The sequence below is a fragment of the Hippocampus comes genome, unplaced genomic scaffold, assembly GCF_001891065.2.
Source record: "Hippocampus comes isolate QL1 unplaced genomic scaffold, H_comes_QL1_v1.1 scaffold176, whole genome shotgun sequence".
Taxonomy (NCBI): Eukaryota; Metazoa; Chordata; class Actinopteri; order Syngnathiformes; family Syngnathidae; genus Hippocampus; species Hippocampus comes.
In genome coordinates this window covers 998,948-1,014,442 of record NW_017805826.1, presented here as the reverse complement: position 1 = coordinate 1,014,442, position 15,495 = coordinate 998,948, and the positions used below count along the sequence as shown (strand labels likewise).

The 15,495-nt window shown below is 41.1% G+C and overlaps 1 protein-coding gene across 1 annotated transcript in view; it reads right to left on the bottom strand.

Annotated features, from left to right (window-relative positions):
- The window catches only part of ltk (leukocyte receptor tyrosine kinase), a 53,361-nt gene that overhangs the window by 20,722 nt on the left and 17,144 nt on the right, over nucleotides 1-15,495 (bottom strand). Inside the window, exons 5-14 of the mRNA XM_019887288.1 lie at nucleotides 12,029-12,165; nucleotides 11,560-11,703; nucleotides 9,322-9,471; nucleotides 7,322-7,422; nucleotides 7,091-7,251; nucleotides 3,593-3,687; nucleotides 2,049-2,120; nucleotides 1,672-1,846; nucleotides 501-651; nucleotides 263-385 (exon numbers count right to left, since the gene is read on the bottom strand). Of these exons, the coding sequence (XP_019742847.1) occupies nucleotides 263-385; nucleotides 501-651; nucleotides 1,672-1,846; nucleotides 2,049-2,120; nucleotides 3,593-3,687; nucleotides 7,091-7,251; nucleotides 7,322-7,422; nucleotides 9,322-9,471; nucleotides 11,560-11,703; nucleotides 12,029-12,165 (1,309 nt within the window). The remainder of the gene's footprint in view (nucleotides 1-262; nucleotides 386-500; nucleotides 652-1,671; nucleotides 1,847-2,048; nucleotides 2,121-3,592; nucleotides 3,688-7,090; nucleotides 7,252-7,321; nucleotides 7,423-9,321; nucleotides 9,472-11,559; nucleotides 11,704-12,028; nucleotides 12,166-15,495) is intronic.

Here is a 15,495-nt window from a genome sequence, read left to right as displayed (position 1 = left end):
TTGGCCAGGTGTACCTAAGTGAACTGCTCATTTTGGAATTTGCAAAACAGTACCTGAGTTTTGATAATAATTGGAAGTTTGAAGAGCTTTAATTAGTTGAGAAATGTGGAAGGAAAAATATGTTTCAAAACAAAAAAATGGGGAAAATAACTTCACCTTTCCCACAACAATTAAAATGTCCTCAAAGTGGAAATGATCTTTCCTTTTTTCGGTAAGCTTATGGAAATGTTCATGCAAGTCATCTGTAAATGTGACACATCACCTTAAAGATGTAGGTAGCTCCCCCTCCTCCGCCTCCACCTCCATACCACTCTGTGCTAGCCTCCCCCCTGTTGTCAATCACAGATGACTCCCCTAGGCAGATCTTCTGGGTTTGGGCATTTCTCTGCATCAAAAGAGGGTAGGACACTCAAGACATTCATTGGAATCCAGGTGATCCTTTTGCCTTTTTTCACTCTTTTCCACTCAAGCTTATTCATTCGTCTGTTAGTGACACTCACCCCCGGGCACGCATCCTCTCCCTGATGGCCCACTAAGATGTAAATTAATTCCCCTTTCTCAAGAGGGAACACAGCCGATATGAAGATTCCATGGTTGCGCTGGTTGTGGTTTTTGGCTCCATTCCCTCCTGCGGCGCCGTAAGCCGAGATCCTGAATGATGGAATGATGCAAACGTTTTATGCCTCTGGTGGGAAGTGGTGCAAAGTAACAAAGTACGGTGATGCTTTGAGATACGAGTTTGATTTGTTCTTTCACCACACGAACTGATCAAAATATTTGATTCTCAAATCATCTTTCGGCTTTGAAATGAATGAAAGGACTGTTAATGTGTTCACTTTAACCCTTCCGTGCACCCTGTAACCTGATAACATGGTAAGCTGTCCACTGTAGTAACCGCTGCGCCTGAAAGGGTTAACGTCACGTTCACAGTTGGTTAAAGTTAACCGGGTTTTGAACAAAAAGATTACAGTGTAGTTAAAGTTAACAGTTAGTTAAACCTACTCCACTCGTTAAAACAATAACCCAACTTTTTAAGAACAGTTATTATAATTTCCGGGCACAGGATGTACTCTGCCACCTTTATTACTACTATTCATCATGGTGACTTGACATTTAAGACGCATATGATAAGCTCAACGGAGCGCTCAGAATTACACATTCATAGCTGGATCTTATATTCCCGCACAAAATCTGCTATTAGAGCCCAACCTCTATTAAGTCACGACACCCATTCTACATTCAAAACCTCTCACCAAACAAAAAAATATCACAAAAAGAAAAAAAATGCTAATGATGATCTCATCTCAATTTGCTGACTAATTGACTTGCTCGATGCGAAATGTTGGCCTGTTTAATTGAACACAAAGATTATATCCTCGCAGGAGACCCGGGACGTATTCTTTTGTATGAACGGCAACAGGTGCATACAAAGGTTTATTGTACCTTCTGCCATCTAACGGAAAACCATTTAATTATTCTGCCTGTCATTAGATATCACTGACATACATGTAATTAAATGAACACCTACATGCTGTATTTGCAATTGTATTATAAATGAAGTGAATTGTAAATGTCCCGCAGCACCTGCTGATGACCCGCCACTGAAAACTGGTGGCATGACACCTTACATGGGAATCACTCTATTTCAGCATAAAGCACCATGTGACTTACAGGTATCTGCTGGTGGCAGGGACCCTCCACATTTGCACTCCCTTTAAGGCTCCTTCCTTCCCCACAGTTACGTTGACATTTTTGTTCCTGTAGGTGCTGTCACACTGGGCCTGGGTCGGCCCGTATGGACCGCTGGCACCGCACGAGTTAAAAAACCACGTCCTCAGAGACACTTCTAGAAGACGTTGGAGAGGAAGAGAGAAGAAAGTTCCAGGAGGCACTTGGAAGATGGGTGCTAATGCAGAATGGATTAACAGCTTCTCTGGAGGCTTCATGCATCAAGAGACACAGCAGCAAAACAATCCATTTCATGATAATAAGATTTGTCATTCATAATGGATTAGAAATGACGCAGCGCATAGTTTGGGAAAAATTACCTGAAAATGAAGGCTCTGTAACGGGACTAAAGAAATCCCTCAGGTCGGCCATCGGCTGGATAGAGTTGAGATCTGAGATGAGACAGGAACGAAGGGTGTCGTTAAAGGTGAAGAATCACACATCCAATCTTTTTCTTCCAAAAGAAACTAGGAACATTAAATTGAATGAGCCTGCCCTTGCAGCCACAGGGGGACAAAATATTAGAAACAGCTCACTATATGATCCAGTGCAGCTCTACACCAAAGTGAATAGAAAGTGTCTGATGAGCTGGTGCACGGTCACACGTGTCCACCGTCAAAATTGCAATGCTATGAGGCAGTGGTTCTCCAACTGGGCCATAGCTTGCAAAATACTATAGGCAAAAATAATATTTTTGGTGCATCAATAAAACAAACACAACAGACCAGTTACTCCCCTCCTCCCGTCGCTTTGGGGCAATTAAAATCACTGACAGCATTGTGACAAATCACACAATCCGCACGCCCTTGAAGCATTTCTAGCGCTCTCACAATCTTTTCTCAAGTAGAGAGAGGCGTATAGATGAGACGAGGCGATCTCTGCAAAAGTTTTCAAAATCGATAAATCACTTTTTATGCAATATGTAAGTAGGCACTGTCTTTGAAAATGTATGGCGCCATTAAATCCGCAATTACCTTCAACTGGGCTGCGTTCTTGTCATACACGCAAAACAATGTGACATTAATTAAAATCATGTTTGATTTTAGGGCGAGCACAATTAGCAAGTCACTTAAGAAAAATGCTAGAAGGTTTTGTAAAGTCACTTATTATCAGTCAAATGACTAAACTGGCAACAATGCGTTTGCCTTTTGTAAACGACCGTATTTTCCGCACGATCCAGCAGTGCGCCTTATAATCCGGTGCACCTTATATATGGATCAATTTTCTGATTTCTTGGACGTAGTATTTCAAATGTTCTGTAAAGCACTTTGTCACAGCTGCGACCGATTGTGAAAGCTCTATATAAATAAAGCTGTATTGTATTGTATTGTATTCCCTTTAGCGTAGGTCCATCTAGTGGATGGATAACGCAACCGCAGTCACTATTGTGGCTTCTATTTTATGCGCCTTATAATGTGCTGCGCCTTATATATGAAAGTTTTAAAATCTGACATTCATTGAAGGTGTGCCTTATACTCTGAAACGCCTTATAGTGGGGAAAATACAGTAACTCCATTGGCAGCTATGCTGTTGGTGGAAGCGGTGCATGTCAGCAACGATTGAAAATTATTTAATTCCATTGAATTTGGTTAAGTTCCTTTGTATAAAACAGCACTAATATTTTGGTTTTGATGGGGGAAAATGTGCCCAGGGCATTTAGGGGTGCAAATGGTAACTATGTTTAATTGGCATTAGGATTATGGGGGCGGGGGCGGGGGGAGTCAATGGAAAAATGTCTCCCATGTAAGGGGTCCCTGAACCTAAAATATTTGAGAACCCTTGTTATACTGTAAGATGCTTTAGTCAAGTAATCAAAAAGGTTTGTGGAAAAAGTGGAGGTTTTGAATGATTTCTGTTTTTTCACCTGTGTCAAAGCAGGTTGCCCCGAGAGCAATGTCATCCAAGGCGACATCAGCACGGGAGCCTTGGAGCCAAACAGCTGTCACCTTAACACGGAACCTGCACAAAAACCCGTTCCATATGTGTGGGCTTAGGGTTAGATAATTGTTGCTTTAACTGCACTGAAGTCAAGTCATTCCTACATTTCTATGTGCTGTACATTGGAGAAAATTTCAACGAAAAGCAAAATAATTCAAAACAATAAAGTTAAAAACAAACAGGAACAAAGCTAAACAATAAAACAAAAATACAATGCAAACAACATGCTGAGTTGAAAGGCAGAGAATAGAAATGGTAATTTGGGTACGCTTATTGTATTGTGTTTCCACCATCATGGTGCCCAAAGCACTTTAGAGAGGCTCACATTAACACACCAATGGGTGACTGCTGCCATGCAAGGCACTGCCAGGCCCACTGGGAGCAAAGTTGGGTAGCAACAGAAAAAGGAAGATCATGTCTGAGCTTCCGCTTAGAATTTGGTACCCCCAGGAGCAGCAATGAAACAGAGCCATACGACCATCTCAACTGACTTTAGACACCGGACAAGGATGGCGTGACTCAGAGAGGTATGTAGGGGACTATTTAAAGATTGGAAACAAATACAAGACTCTTAAAATAACATTTAAAGTGCATTGGCAACCAGTGGAGGGAGGCCAAATAGGAGATACGTGTTATCTCTTAGATGCTCCTGTTAAGAGGTGAACAGCAGCAATTGGAGATTTCTGGGGGAAAACTGGCAGACTCTAAAATAAAGTGATAGTAAATCAGTAGAGATGTGATGAAGGCAATGATTACTGTTTGAATATGCCCTTGTGTAAGAAAGGGCTTCAACTTTGGCACTGCGCAAAGCTAATCGGGAAAAAAAAGCGGGACTTGCATCAATTTGTCAACCATCCAGAAGTGATGAAAATGGTTTTAAGAAGAAAAGAATCTTTCTTTTTTTCGTGGCATACAGTACTGTATAAATCTCACTTAAAATCATGATAGCAAGTGAAGGAAGAACAATGTTTTCAGTAAATACAAAACGAAAAGCAGGGGCCCTAAAATAGAACGCTGTGGAACTCCATAAATCAGCTGTGCAGAGAGGGACTCAGAACTACTCTACCAACATGTAGTGCTTTCTCCCCGGTTGTATCTACAGTATACCAATCTAAAGCATTATCACTCATGCCCCTACGGTGCTTTAACAGAGCCACAAAACTATTATGGGTCTCCCATATCAAATGGTGCAGTCAAGTCCAGCAGAACAAAACACACGTTGTCCTCAGAGTCATTTGCCAGAAAGACGTAATTAAATCTTAATAATAAATACTCTCAATGATGCAGTGTTCCAAAACCAAACTGAAAGACCTCCAGGACATCATGCGCATCCAGAAATGACTTTAACTAAAATGCCCAACATTTTTTTATTAAAATGTTAGCATGGAGATGTATCTAAAATTGGCTAGCACAGTACAATCAATTGAGGCCAGGTTCCTTAAGTCGGGGTGGCACCACAGCATGTTTAAAACTTTGGGGTTCAAGACCACAAGACAGACTGCTGTTCATGATAACCAGAACTGACGATTCTATACTAGATAAAATATCTTTACAAAAGTGAGGAGGCACAGACTCAAATGAAACAGCCAAAACAAACGGGGTCAGAGGGATCAACTATGGGGGAGCTCAGGATGGGCAACAAAAGAGTCAATGGTTTTAAATAGGACACGTGGGTTGTGACAGGTGTTTCTTGGCCTCATTAACATTGCTCTGATAGTGGCGGCAACAGTCTTTTAGGATTTGGGAAGAAACCTGCAGCTAGTCCATCTTCCACTTGCGTTCAACTTTGCAGTATTCCTGTTCAGCTGTGTGAATTATTTCAGTGGACACAGGCTTTGGTTTTGTTTTCAGCTGCTCAGATTTGAATGGAGCCACAGAGTCTAGAATGGTTCGGCAAACCAGGATCAGAGGTCCTCTGTGTTTACAGAAGTTAAGCCAGAGGGACGGCAGAGCTGTTTGAAAGCGGCATAGTGACCAGCAATGTGAGGCATGAAAAGCCAACGGCTCTGAGCAGGAGGAGTGATTTAATGAAATACTACATAAGTACTGTGCAGGAAAAAAAAAAAAAACAACTGCTAACAGTAATGGCATAAGATTAGAAATCATCAGAATTCTAGATCAGAGACAGTCAGGCCATAAGACAGGAAAAGGTTTGTGTGTGTGTGTGTGTGTGTGTGTGTGTGTGTGTGTGTGTGTGTGTGTGTGTGTGTGTGTGTGTGTGTGTGTGTGTGATAAGACACACATTGCATCAAATTAAGAGTCTTTAAGGTGTCATAACTAAATAAGCCAACGGTTTATCAGGACATCACATGCGAAAAATAAAATCCCAACAAAAACGACATGATCATAAGCATCATTATTATAGTTCAGATCTTATTTGGGAAGTTGGTGGATGGCAGCAGCGTGTTAGCCGGCATTTCAGCTTCACAAGACGAATGGCACAATTTCTGCAGTGACGCACAAAGAACCGTCAAGAAAAGAGCTGAAATCCAGTAAAGATGAGTGTCGATCCTTGCCAGGATGGAGGAATGTATTTCTCTTCTATGCTTCAATGCAACTACTGTAAGTCTCTGACATGAGCTCAAAGATCCAAGATATATTGGCGATCAGACAGCAGCCAGGACTCATTCTGTGCAATGCAGAGTCAACCTGTGTAATGCCAAGAAATATAACCCACAGCATCAAATCAAATATTTGTGAATTTTTGCAATTTGCTGTTGGGCTCAGTCCCTACCCAGCTCAAACAGCAGGGGTCCATTGTCGCGTGGACAAGGAAAAGAAACAATGCATAATTCACACGAAAATCTATCAAAAGCTTATCATTGATGAAAGGTTAATGACAGAATCAAAAAAATGTTAATTGTCAACAAAGTTCCTTCAATGTTTTTGTTTGTTTGACCCTGTAAGTGTCATAAACATGTTCCTTATGATTACTTCAGACATGTTTTGCGAGTTGAACTTGGCTAGCTTTGACCAATCGACCAGAGGTTTTGAAAATGCTGACTTTATTGTGGGCCGGCTAACTGGCCCTCTGAGGAAAATATGAAATCTGACAAACAAATTCAAAGAACTACAGTTACATGAAACAGAGGTTAAAATGTAGGTTGTAAATGTAAGTCGGTGCTTCTGATTAGGCCAAAAGAAAAGGCCTTGCAGGCCCTGAGAACCCAATGCTGCCAAAAAGCAATCTGAGTCGATGCTGCTGATCATGTGTATTACTTAAAGACAATGTACTATTGACTATCCACCACATTGGAAATAATCAAAAACAGTTTTTGGAGCTCAGTAGGTCCAACATTTTTTTTTTTTTTTTTTGCATCTACAAATATGCTATAAAGATTTAAGGCTGAGTGGAAAGCAACAGAATGCTCAACACAGTATGAGCAAGGCTCGAAATAAAGTGTCTTGTGTATGAATAAAGTACCCATGATGAAGGTCTGTCAGTTGCAGGACAACATCCTCCCAGTCATCCTTCCACTGACTACGTCCCTTCCAGATCAGCGGTGCTGTGGACGTCCCATTCTCCTCTATAGCCACCGCCAAGGAGCCATTGAAGGAGCCAAAGAGATAAAAAGAAAAACGCATCTGCACAAAGAAATGTCATTTCAAACAAGGAGTTGGCATTTAAGGTGTATGACAGAATGAGTAGCGTTACCTGGCAAGTTCTATTAGCGACAGGAGGAGGGAAAAAGGGGCTCTCGACAGATGCCTTCTGCAGCGTATGTGTCTCTCTGATCTCCAGAAACAAAAAGTGTCCTGGCGGTAGACAATAAACATGACAACTTTAAGGCTCGAGTCAAAGTTCACATTTTGTGCCTCATTACAACACAGCGAGTAGAAAAACTGAGAATCGAAGATTTTAAAGATTTTTCCGAGACGGTCCCAAAAAGCTTCATTGGGCTAGATCAGGGGTAGGGAACTCCGGTTCCTCGAGAGCCATATCCTGTCTGTTTTCGATCCCTCCCTACACCAACACACCTTATTCAAACAATCAGCTCATCAGCAAGCTCTGTGGAAGCCTGAAATGATCATGGCCAATTGAATCAGGTGTGTTGGTGTAGGGAGGGATGGAAAACAGGCAGGATATGACTCTCGAGGAACCGGAGTTCCCTACCCCTGGGCTAGATGGACGCATATTAATGTGGTGCAACGCGCTTATGCCACCTATCCGTAGGAAGTCGGTGGTGGAAGCAAATGAGCAGTACAGTACGGTGCTGTATCGGCTCACCAATATAATGTCAGTAATATTATTTGTTGTTTCAAGACAGTCCTGCGTTTTTATTTTAACTTTTGAGATCTGTGTGATACATCTTCTCAAAATTACACTACAGAATATCCTAGATATTATCTTTTTAAAAAAATCAATATAAACATAACTAAAGGAGCATACAACCCATTCAGAATTATTCACTTTAAACTGAAATTCCTAATTGTGCTTCAAATTGTCCCACTGAAAATGTTTCGAGACGAGATACAAAAAGGAAATCAAATGTTTATTCGCTCTATTGTCATATTATGATTGTTTATTATCACCCTTGCGTCAGGTCCCTGGGATCAGCCTGCATAAAAATTGCTCCTCAGAAGAAGTAATTGATTAGCAAACCTGTTCTCTGGAAAAAATAAAATAAACATTTTTGCTGCAGTAGATCGATGAAAAAAAAAGACACGTTATTTGTGGGATGTAAATACTCATCAAACAAATGAAGTGAAATTCAGTAATAATCTCTCAAGGCATACTATCATGTACACACTAATTTATTCATCCATCCATCACTCCATTTTCTTCCCCTCATCCAATTTCGGGTGGCCAGGGCAGTAGCTTTAGCAGGGAAGCCCAAACTTCCCTCTCCCAAGCCACTTTAATCAGCTCTTCCCGGGGATCCCAAGGCATACGAGTGAGCCACACGGACGAGCGAGAGCGAGCGAGTGAGCCACACGGAGGAGCGAGAACAAGCCATTTATTGGCCATTTAAAATGTAACGTTGGACAGTGCATGGGAGATTTATTCGAGGGATGCATGCAGTAAAACTGGTTGGAATAGTCAAAGGCAAAAAATATGAAACATGTTCAATATTCATTTCAAGGCCAAGTGCGGTAGAAAACTGACCGTAAATTACCTACACGCAGCAAGCTATCTGCTGAGCAAACGGTCTCCGTGTGATTTCTTGCTCAGCAGATAACTCCAGCGAAGAGCAGGCTTGGGCCTGTTGTCTCATCCCGAGTTCTTCCCAGGTGTACGTATGTATGTGGAGGTGTGTAATTTCACCTTTGGACACAGACATGTGGGAGCCAGCCAGCAGCTGCATCTCATCCAACAAGTTACTAGCTGCCTTTTCTTAAGATGTCCTTGGACTCCACCACAACACCAGCTCAACAACTCTCATCGTCAAGTTGTTTGTATCCAGTCACTTTCAATATCGTAGTTTGTATTCTATACTCATCCGGCCCTGTTTTGCATTTTGTTCTATCCTTCCAGGCCATGAATATTAGAACAAGCAAATGGGAAAACAGTCAGGACTGTGGTAACTGGGAAGACATATTCTTACGAGGCTCAGCAAATGAATTCATGGTGTTTGGAACATTGACATTTCGTATGTCAGGAACCTTGTAAAACAAGTACCTGGTGTCAGTATGCCCCTTGCACATATTGCTTACCGGGCGTACTGCTCAGGGTGAGGCTGTGCATGTCTTCTCTCTGCAGCAGCTCCTCACCGGCCACCCTCCTCCAAGCCGATTGCTGCTTGGACACGGACCAACCGCAAGCATCCTGCTCAAATGAGCAGTGTGTGCCAAATGGCATTGAACCTGAGCAAGACAGCAGATTGTCATTAAAACTCATTGAAACAAAAGACTGCAGCTGCTACCAAGAACCCCATTCCTACCTCAGAATGCTAATTTCCCAGTGGAAGGCGATGAGTGCGTTGTAAATTCAGAATTAGGACACATGCAATGCTTCAGGGATCTTGTTATTGATACGGCTATGGCAATTGTCGTCATCAGTTTTTATGACTGTGTTTACACCTCACCACAATGGAATTAAAGCAATCAAGAGCTGACTGCCTGTGATGACTTTCCGCTTCAACGGAAGAGATCACCACGGCGTGTAGACTTCAGGCACTCACTGACTACTCCCCAGGATTACAAATTGTGGTTATATTTAATCCAAATGCTCTGTATAAAAATGGTGGAATTCCTAAATATGCTATTTCGGTGAAATCTCTTAAACTAACAACAAAAGTCTACATTTCACCCACATCCGAAATGTTTTGTTTCATTTTCACTGTGGTTGTGCATATGAGCGCAAGATCATTAAATGGCACTCTCCAAATATTAACTTGTAGTACACAGGCCTCAAAATAAATAAATAAAATAAATTAAAACCGCAGCCGCTCCTTCATCCCATTGTTATACTGAAGGGTAAACAGTAAAATTCAATTCATTCCAAATTTTCATTTCAATCGGTAATGATGAAAGAGGTTGGGTTTTTGGCGCTTGCATGAAGTGCAAAAACATGGCACGTAGTTTGAAGCCTCAAAAAATGACCGCTTTCACTCTCGACTAATTATTAGATTATTTGAGCCAACATTTGTCATTTCACCTGATGCAACTTTCGAGCAGCTTTTTTTGGTCATTACGATGGCAAAAGCAAACACACAGACCAATCATGCGCATAGTAACTACTCCAACGTGACATGACTCAGATAATCAAATTATTTTATTATTCAGAGCAGCTTTGCGAATGGTACCATTGTGTGTGTGCATCGGTGTGTAGGTGACTGTGAAGCTGACAGCCGATGAGGAGAGAAGACAAAAAAAAAAATCCTCATACTCTTTAAAAAATAAATAAATAAATAAACATTTGTCATTTCACCTGATGCAACTTTCGAGCAGCTTTTTTTGGTCATTACGATGGCAAAAGTGCCCGTGAAGCAAACACACAGACCAATCATGCACATAGTAACTACTCCAACGTGACATGACTCAGATAATCAAATTATTTTATTATTCAGAACAGCTTTGCGAATGGTACCATTGTGTGTGTGCATCGGTGTGTAGGTGACTGTGAAGCTGACAGCCGATGAGGAGAGAAGACAAAAAAAAAAATCCTCATACTCTTTAAAAAATAAATAAATAAATAAAGTACAGTACATACATGAAATGCTACCAGTAGCTATTAAAAACAAGTATAGGTTGGATATTATATATGTGTGCCTTACTTTAAAACACATTATTTGGTATCCAGGCACGTGCATAGATTTACGCCCTTGTGGTGCTTCGGCATCTGCCATTTTGAGCTGGTTTTTCCTTTTTTTTTTTTTAAATTAAACAGTAATTAAAAAGTAACAAAATAGCCTCATTTATTCCCCCTTAAAGTGTTTTGGGATCATCCTGGAATTCATTTGAGTTCTTATAAGTGTTGTTCCCCTCGCTTTGCAGTTCACACAAGCCTCCACCATTGGGGCGTGTAGACTTTTTATCTCCACTGTAAGCTTCCATTCACCTCCTTTGTTCGGTTTGTTGAAGATGTTGATTGTATTAATAGAAAATGATGCATAATTGAGATTTACAGTCTGCGATTGGCTGGCAACCGGTTCAGGGTGTCCCCAGCCTACTGCCCGAAGACGGCTGGGATAGGCTTCCGCACCCCCCGCGACCCTTGTGAGGATGAAGCGGATCAGAAAATGAATGAATGAATGAATGATTTACAGTAAATTACCTACTACTGTTTTTCTTGATTGGGACTAAAATTTCGGCAATGGGTACCATTTTGGGGGGGGGGGGGCAGTTGGCTGGAGCACTTGCCCCCAAAAATCTCTGTGTACATGTCTGTTGGTAGTGCATTACAAATGCATGCTCAATATTGACATGTTATCACTGCCAAATAATCCTTACCGCAGATGAAGCCCTCGTCCTCTCCTAAAGGGCAGTCCGTGTGGAAATCGCACACATGGTTTCGCTCGATGCAATACTCAGAGTGTTCACAGTAGAAATTATCACCACAGTCCATATCCGGTGGGATGACCTCATTGTCTTCGTCTTAGCCAGGACAAACAACAGAAAATCACACATCCAAGATAGACGCAAATAAATGTTTCTTTTATGCATCTACTGGTTTGCCTTTCTGCTCTACAAGATCAAACATGTTGAGCATAAGAGGAGAACTTCCACTTTTTGTTTTAACATTACACGTAAAAGTCCCTTTTCTCGGTCAGAACGGTGGATAGCGGTTAGCGTGTCTAGCTCACAGTTTTGTTGTTCGACCTCCTGTGCGGAGTAAGCATTTTCATCATGTGGGAACTCTACGCTCACCCACAACCTTGTTTAGGATACCCGCTATAGAAAATAGAGTCTATGAACTTACCTGACTGACAGTCTACGAAGTACAGTGAGTCGAGCGCCACAGTGGATCCACTCTGCAAACATCCAGTGTAGCTCAGAGTCACCTGAAAGGGCTCATCCACTGGGCCTATTCCAGTCTCTACAGCTTCCCACTCCGTCCTGCAAAATTAATTCAATTTTTAATGACAACAAAAGCCAATCAGGTAAGGAAGAAGTGAAAAAAAAAGCATGTAGGAAGCTACAGTGAACGAAAAGTGAAAGTGAGAGTACCTCTTATTTTATTATTAAACGGTCATCATAATCAAACTGAACTTTACTCATGTCTTTAAGATTCTATTATTTTGACTTCAGCAACATCTATCTCCTGATGTGCCAATGTATATCTATTTTAGTTGGCTTCTATCCATTCCGTATTTTTCACATCGACACCTGTTGTCCGTTTCCGTTTGTACTTGGTGGTTGTCGCTTACTTTACAGCGCTTCCTTCAATAAAATCTTGTTTAAATTCCTCTTTTTTATTTGTCGGCTTTGGGGTTCAACATTCAGCAAATTCGCATAACAATATTATAAAAATCTGCTTGGGGGATGGCTAAATGCAGTATAATGCTGGGATAATCACAAGGGCGCACGGTGCACCGTTCCCTGCTGCAACAAATTGGACAATACGGATAGATTTGGTTGTGGGTCATTTGGAGTAAACTATGTTGGGGTTAACTTGTGCATGACGTGACATTTGCATGACATGTGATGCCTATTGAGCTGAGGAGGAAGCGTCAATATGTATCGACTGATCAGATTTGCGACACCCTTAAAACTGCTGAGTGAAAAATACAGGAACACAATTTTTGTCCAAAATTAGACTGACACACTACTTGGGTCACTTGAACTTTCTGGGTTGTTTTAGACAAAAAAAAACAAAAAAAAACAAAACCCTCAACCTGAATATTTTGATTCGTTTTAATACTGGCTAGTTGTTATTTTTGATCCAGCAGTTTTAACCGTGTTGTGTTATGGGTGGAAACGAATGGAAATATAGAGGACAAATTTCGAACTATCAAACTTAAAACTGAAACCAACGGAACATTTCTGTCCTTTTGCGTTGCCCATACTGACAATTATGAATGTGTTCATGTTTTGCAGCTTTGTAGGCAAGCAAATTAATGATGGGTACACAATCACAATTGACACACTTGTGCTAATCATAGGATGTAGTTGAAGTACATATGCAACAGTGTGATACACACCTAAAACTAGACAGACAAGTTTACATGGAGTGTTTCTGCATGCACATCAGAATTGTTGATTCCAGTCGTGCAGACACTGACCCCCACCATTGTACAAACGCATTCCATATGCCCACCCACCCTTCTTCTGTCCGGAGAGATTATATAAATTAATTTCCAGAGTCCCTATTGAGAGAAAGATCTGCTTTCATCTGCCCTTGAGATGGCTGCACCATGGCATTAAATCAATAGCAAATACTTGTTCTCATCTACGAAACAATTCTCTTGGCTTCCCCTCACCCCCACATTGCATTCTGTTTCCACACAGCCACGAGGAACATTGCTCCTCATAAACTCATGAACCAGCAAGGGGACAAGCATTACTCTCTGTGTTCTTATTTGGTCTGAAAAACTGCCTTGGCCTTCGACTGCATTAAATCCAAACGTGTATTCTTTTTACAACGTGCACGTCAAATGCACAAATTCACTCTCACACTAATTAAATGGGCAAGTTGGAGACCTCACTGACCAGCCACACGATTATGAAAACGTACAACATTTATTGATACCCAATATAAGAAACGTAGCAGCTATTCTGCTCTTTCAAAAATGATCATGTTTTGTTGTTTTTCGAGATTATTTTGGTTGCAGCGGTGGTGAGAGCAGTCAAAGCCAGCAAAGCCTTCCCTCCTAGCCCAAGGCAGTTGATTACATTTACAACAGAAATTCAATTGTTTCCAAAAAGTGTGTTTTGTTGTTTTTCGAGATTATTTTGGTTGCAGCGGTGATGAGAGCAGTTAAAGCCAGAAAAGCCTTCCCTCCTAGCCCGAGGCAGTTGATTACATTTACAACAGAAATTCAATTTGTTCCCAAAAAGATACAAACCCCGATTCCCATCATGTTGGGATGTCGTGTCAAATAATAAATATATAACAAATGAATAAATATAAACAGAACATAATGATTTGAAAATTCTTTTCAACCTATATTTGAAACAGATGAGTGTCATGATCGGGTCTAAAAGGAGCTTCCATGATTGTATCTTGGCGAGCGCAGGAAAACTCCGAAAACTCATTGTCAGGTAACACAGGTGGTCGCTACATCGACAAACGCAACTTAAAACTCGAAAGCGCATTGTGACACGAAAGTCGTGTTTCAAAAGCACCCAACCTCATCTGAGGTGGACTGACATAGAGTGGAAAAGTGTGTTAAGGTCCCATTTCAAATTGCTTTTTGGAATCACAGACATCGTGTCGTCTGGGTCAAAGAGGAAAAGGACCATCCAGAGCAGTAATTGAATTTTAGAATTATGTTGTTTATAGAAATATCTCTTAAGAGACTTTGTTTTGGAGTCATGTGTGTCATGTGTTTTGCACAATTCCCATCTGCATTCAAACAATGAGTGTGGAAAGCAGGGGTCGTTTTCTTCCTTTTCCCATTGAGCAAAAACAATTGTGCCCCACAAATTTGTTTTCTCTCTCCCGTGTCTTGTGAATTGGATGACTTCTGAAGCATAATAGAGCCAGGATGCCACCTGCATTTATGGTGGCGCTGATGTTACCACACATCTAATTATATGACTGTGTGAACCCACAACAGGTGTTTTAAGACGCACTTCACATCCAAAATGTTGGCAAGTTCTGTCTCGAAGGGACAGTTGGATGAATCTTGGCTCTACTCTTATGTTTCTGAGGCACCAAATTGGCCTCTGGAAAGGAACAGCGAATAAATTCTACCTGGCAACAGTCTGACACGAGCAGGACAAAGTTCCCAAATACTGCGATTGTTCTATTCATGTTAAATTGACTACATAGTTACAATTCTTTGCAGTTGCAAGTTTTATAGAATGGATAACATCGCATGGGGATTGGAAATAGAACTATAAAGCAGTTGTCAAACTTAAGATCGGGGCTACTTGGTGTGGAAATCTCGTGCATCTACTTTATGTTTCTTTCCAAAATCAAAACAAAATTGTGAAGTGTCTCCTCTTTCAAAAACATTGAGCTTTTATTTTTTTTGTGTGTTACATAAAACCTTTTCAAATAAATCAAACAATAGCTGAATGACTTTTGATTTCACAACTCACTATGCGACGTGGAAACATAGGATGATGCGGTTATTCATTTAAATGGTGTTGCAGTCCTCACGGGGCCTTGCAGAAAACTACAACAGTGTGGCTTATAACAAATTGAGTTTGAAACCAAAGAACTACGGTAAATTCTGTAAGAGAGTTTTGCCGGAATGATGCCTATTCATGCATCATCCA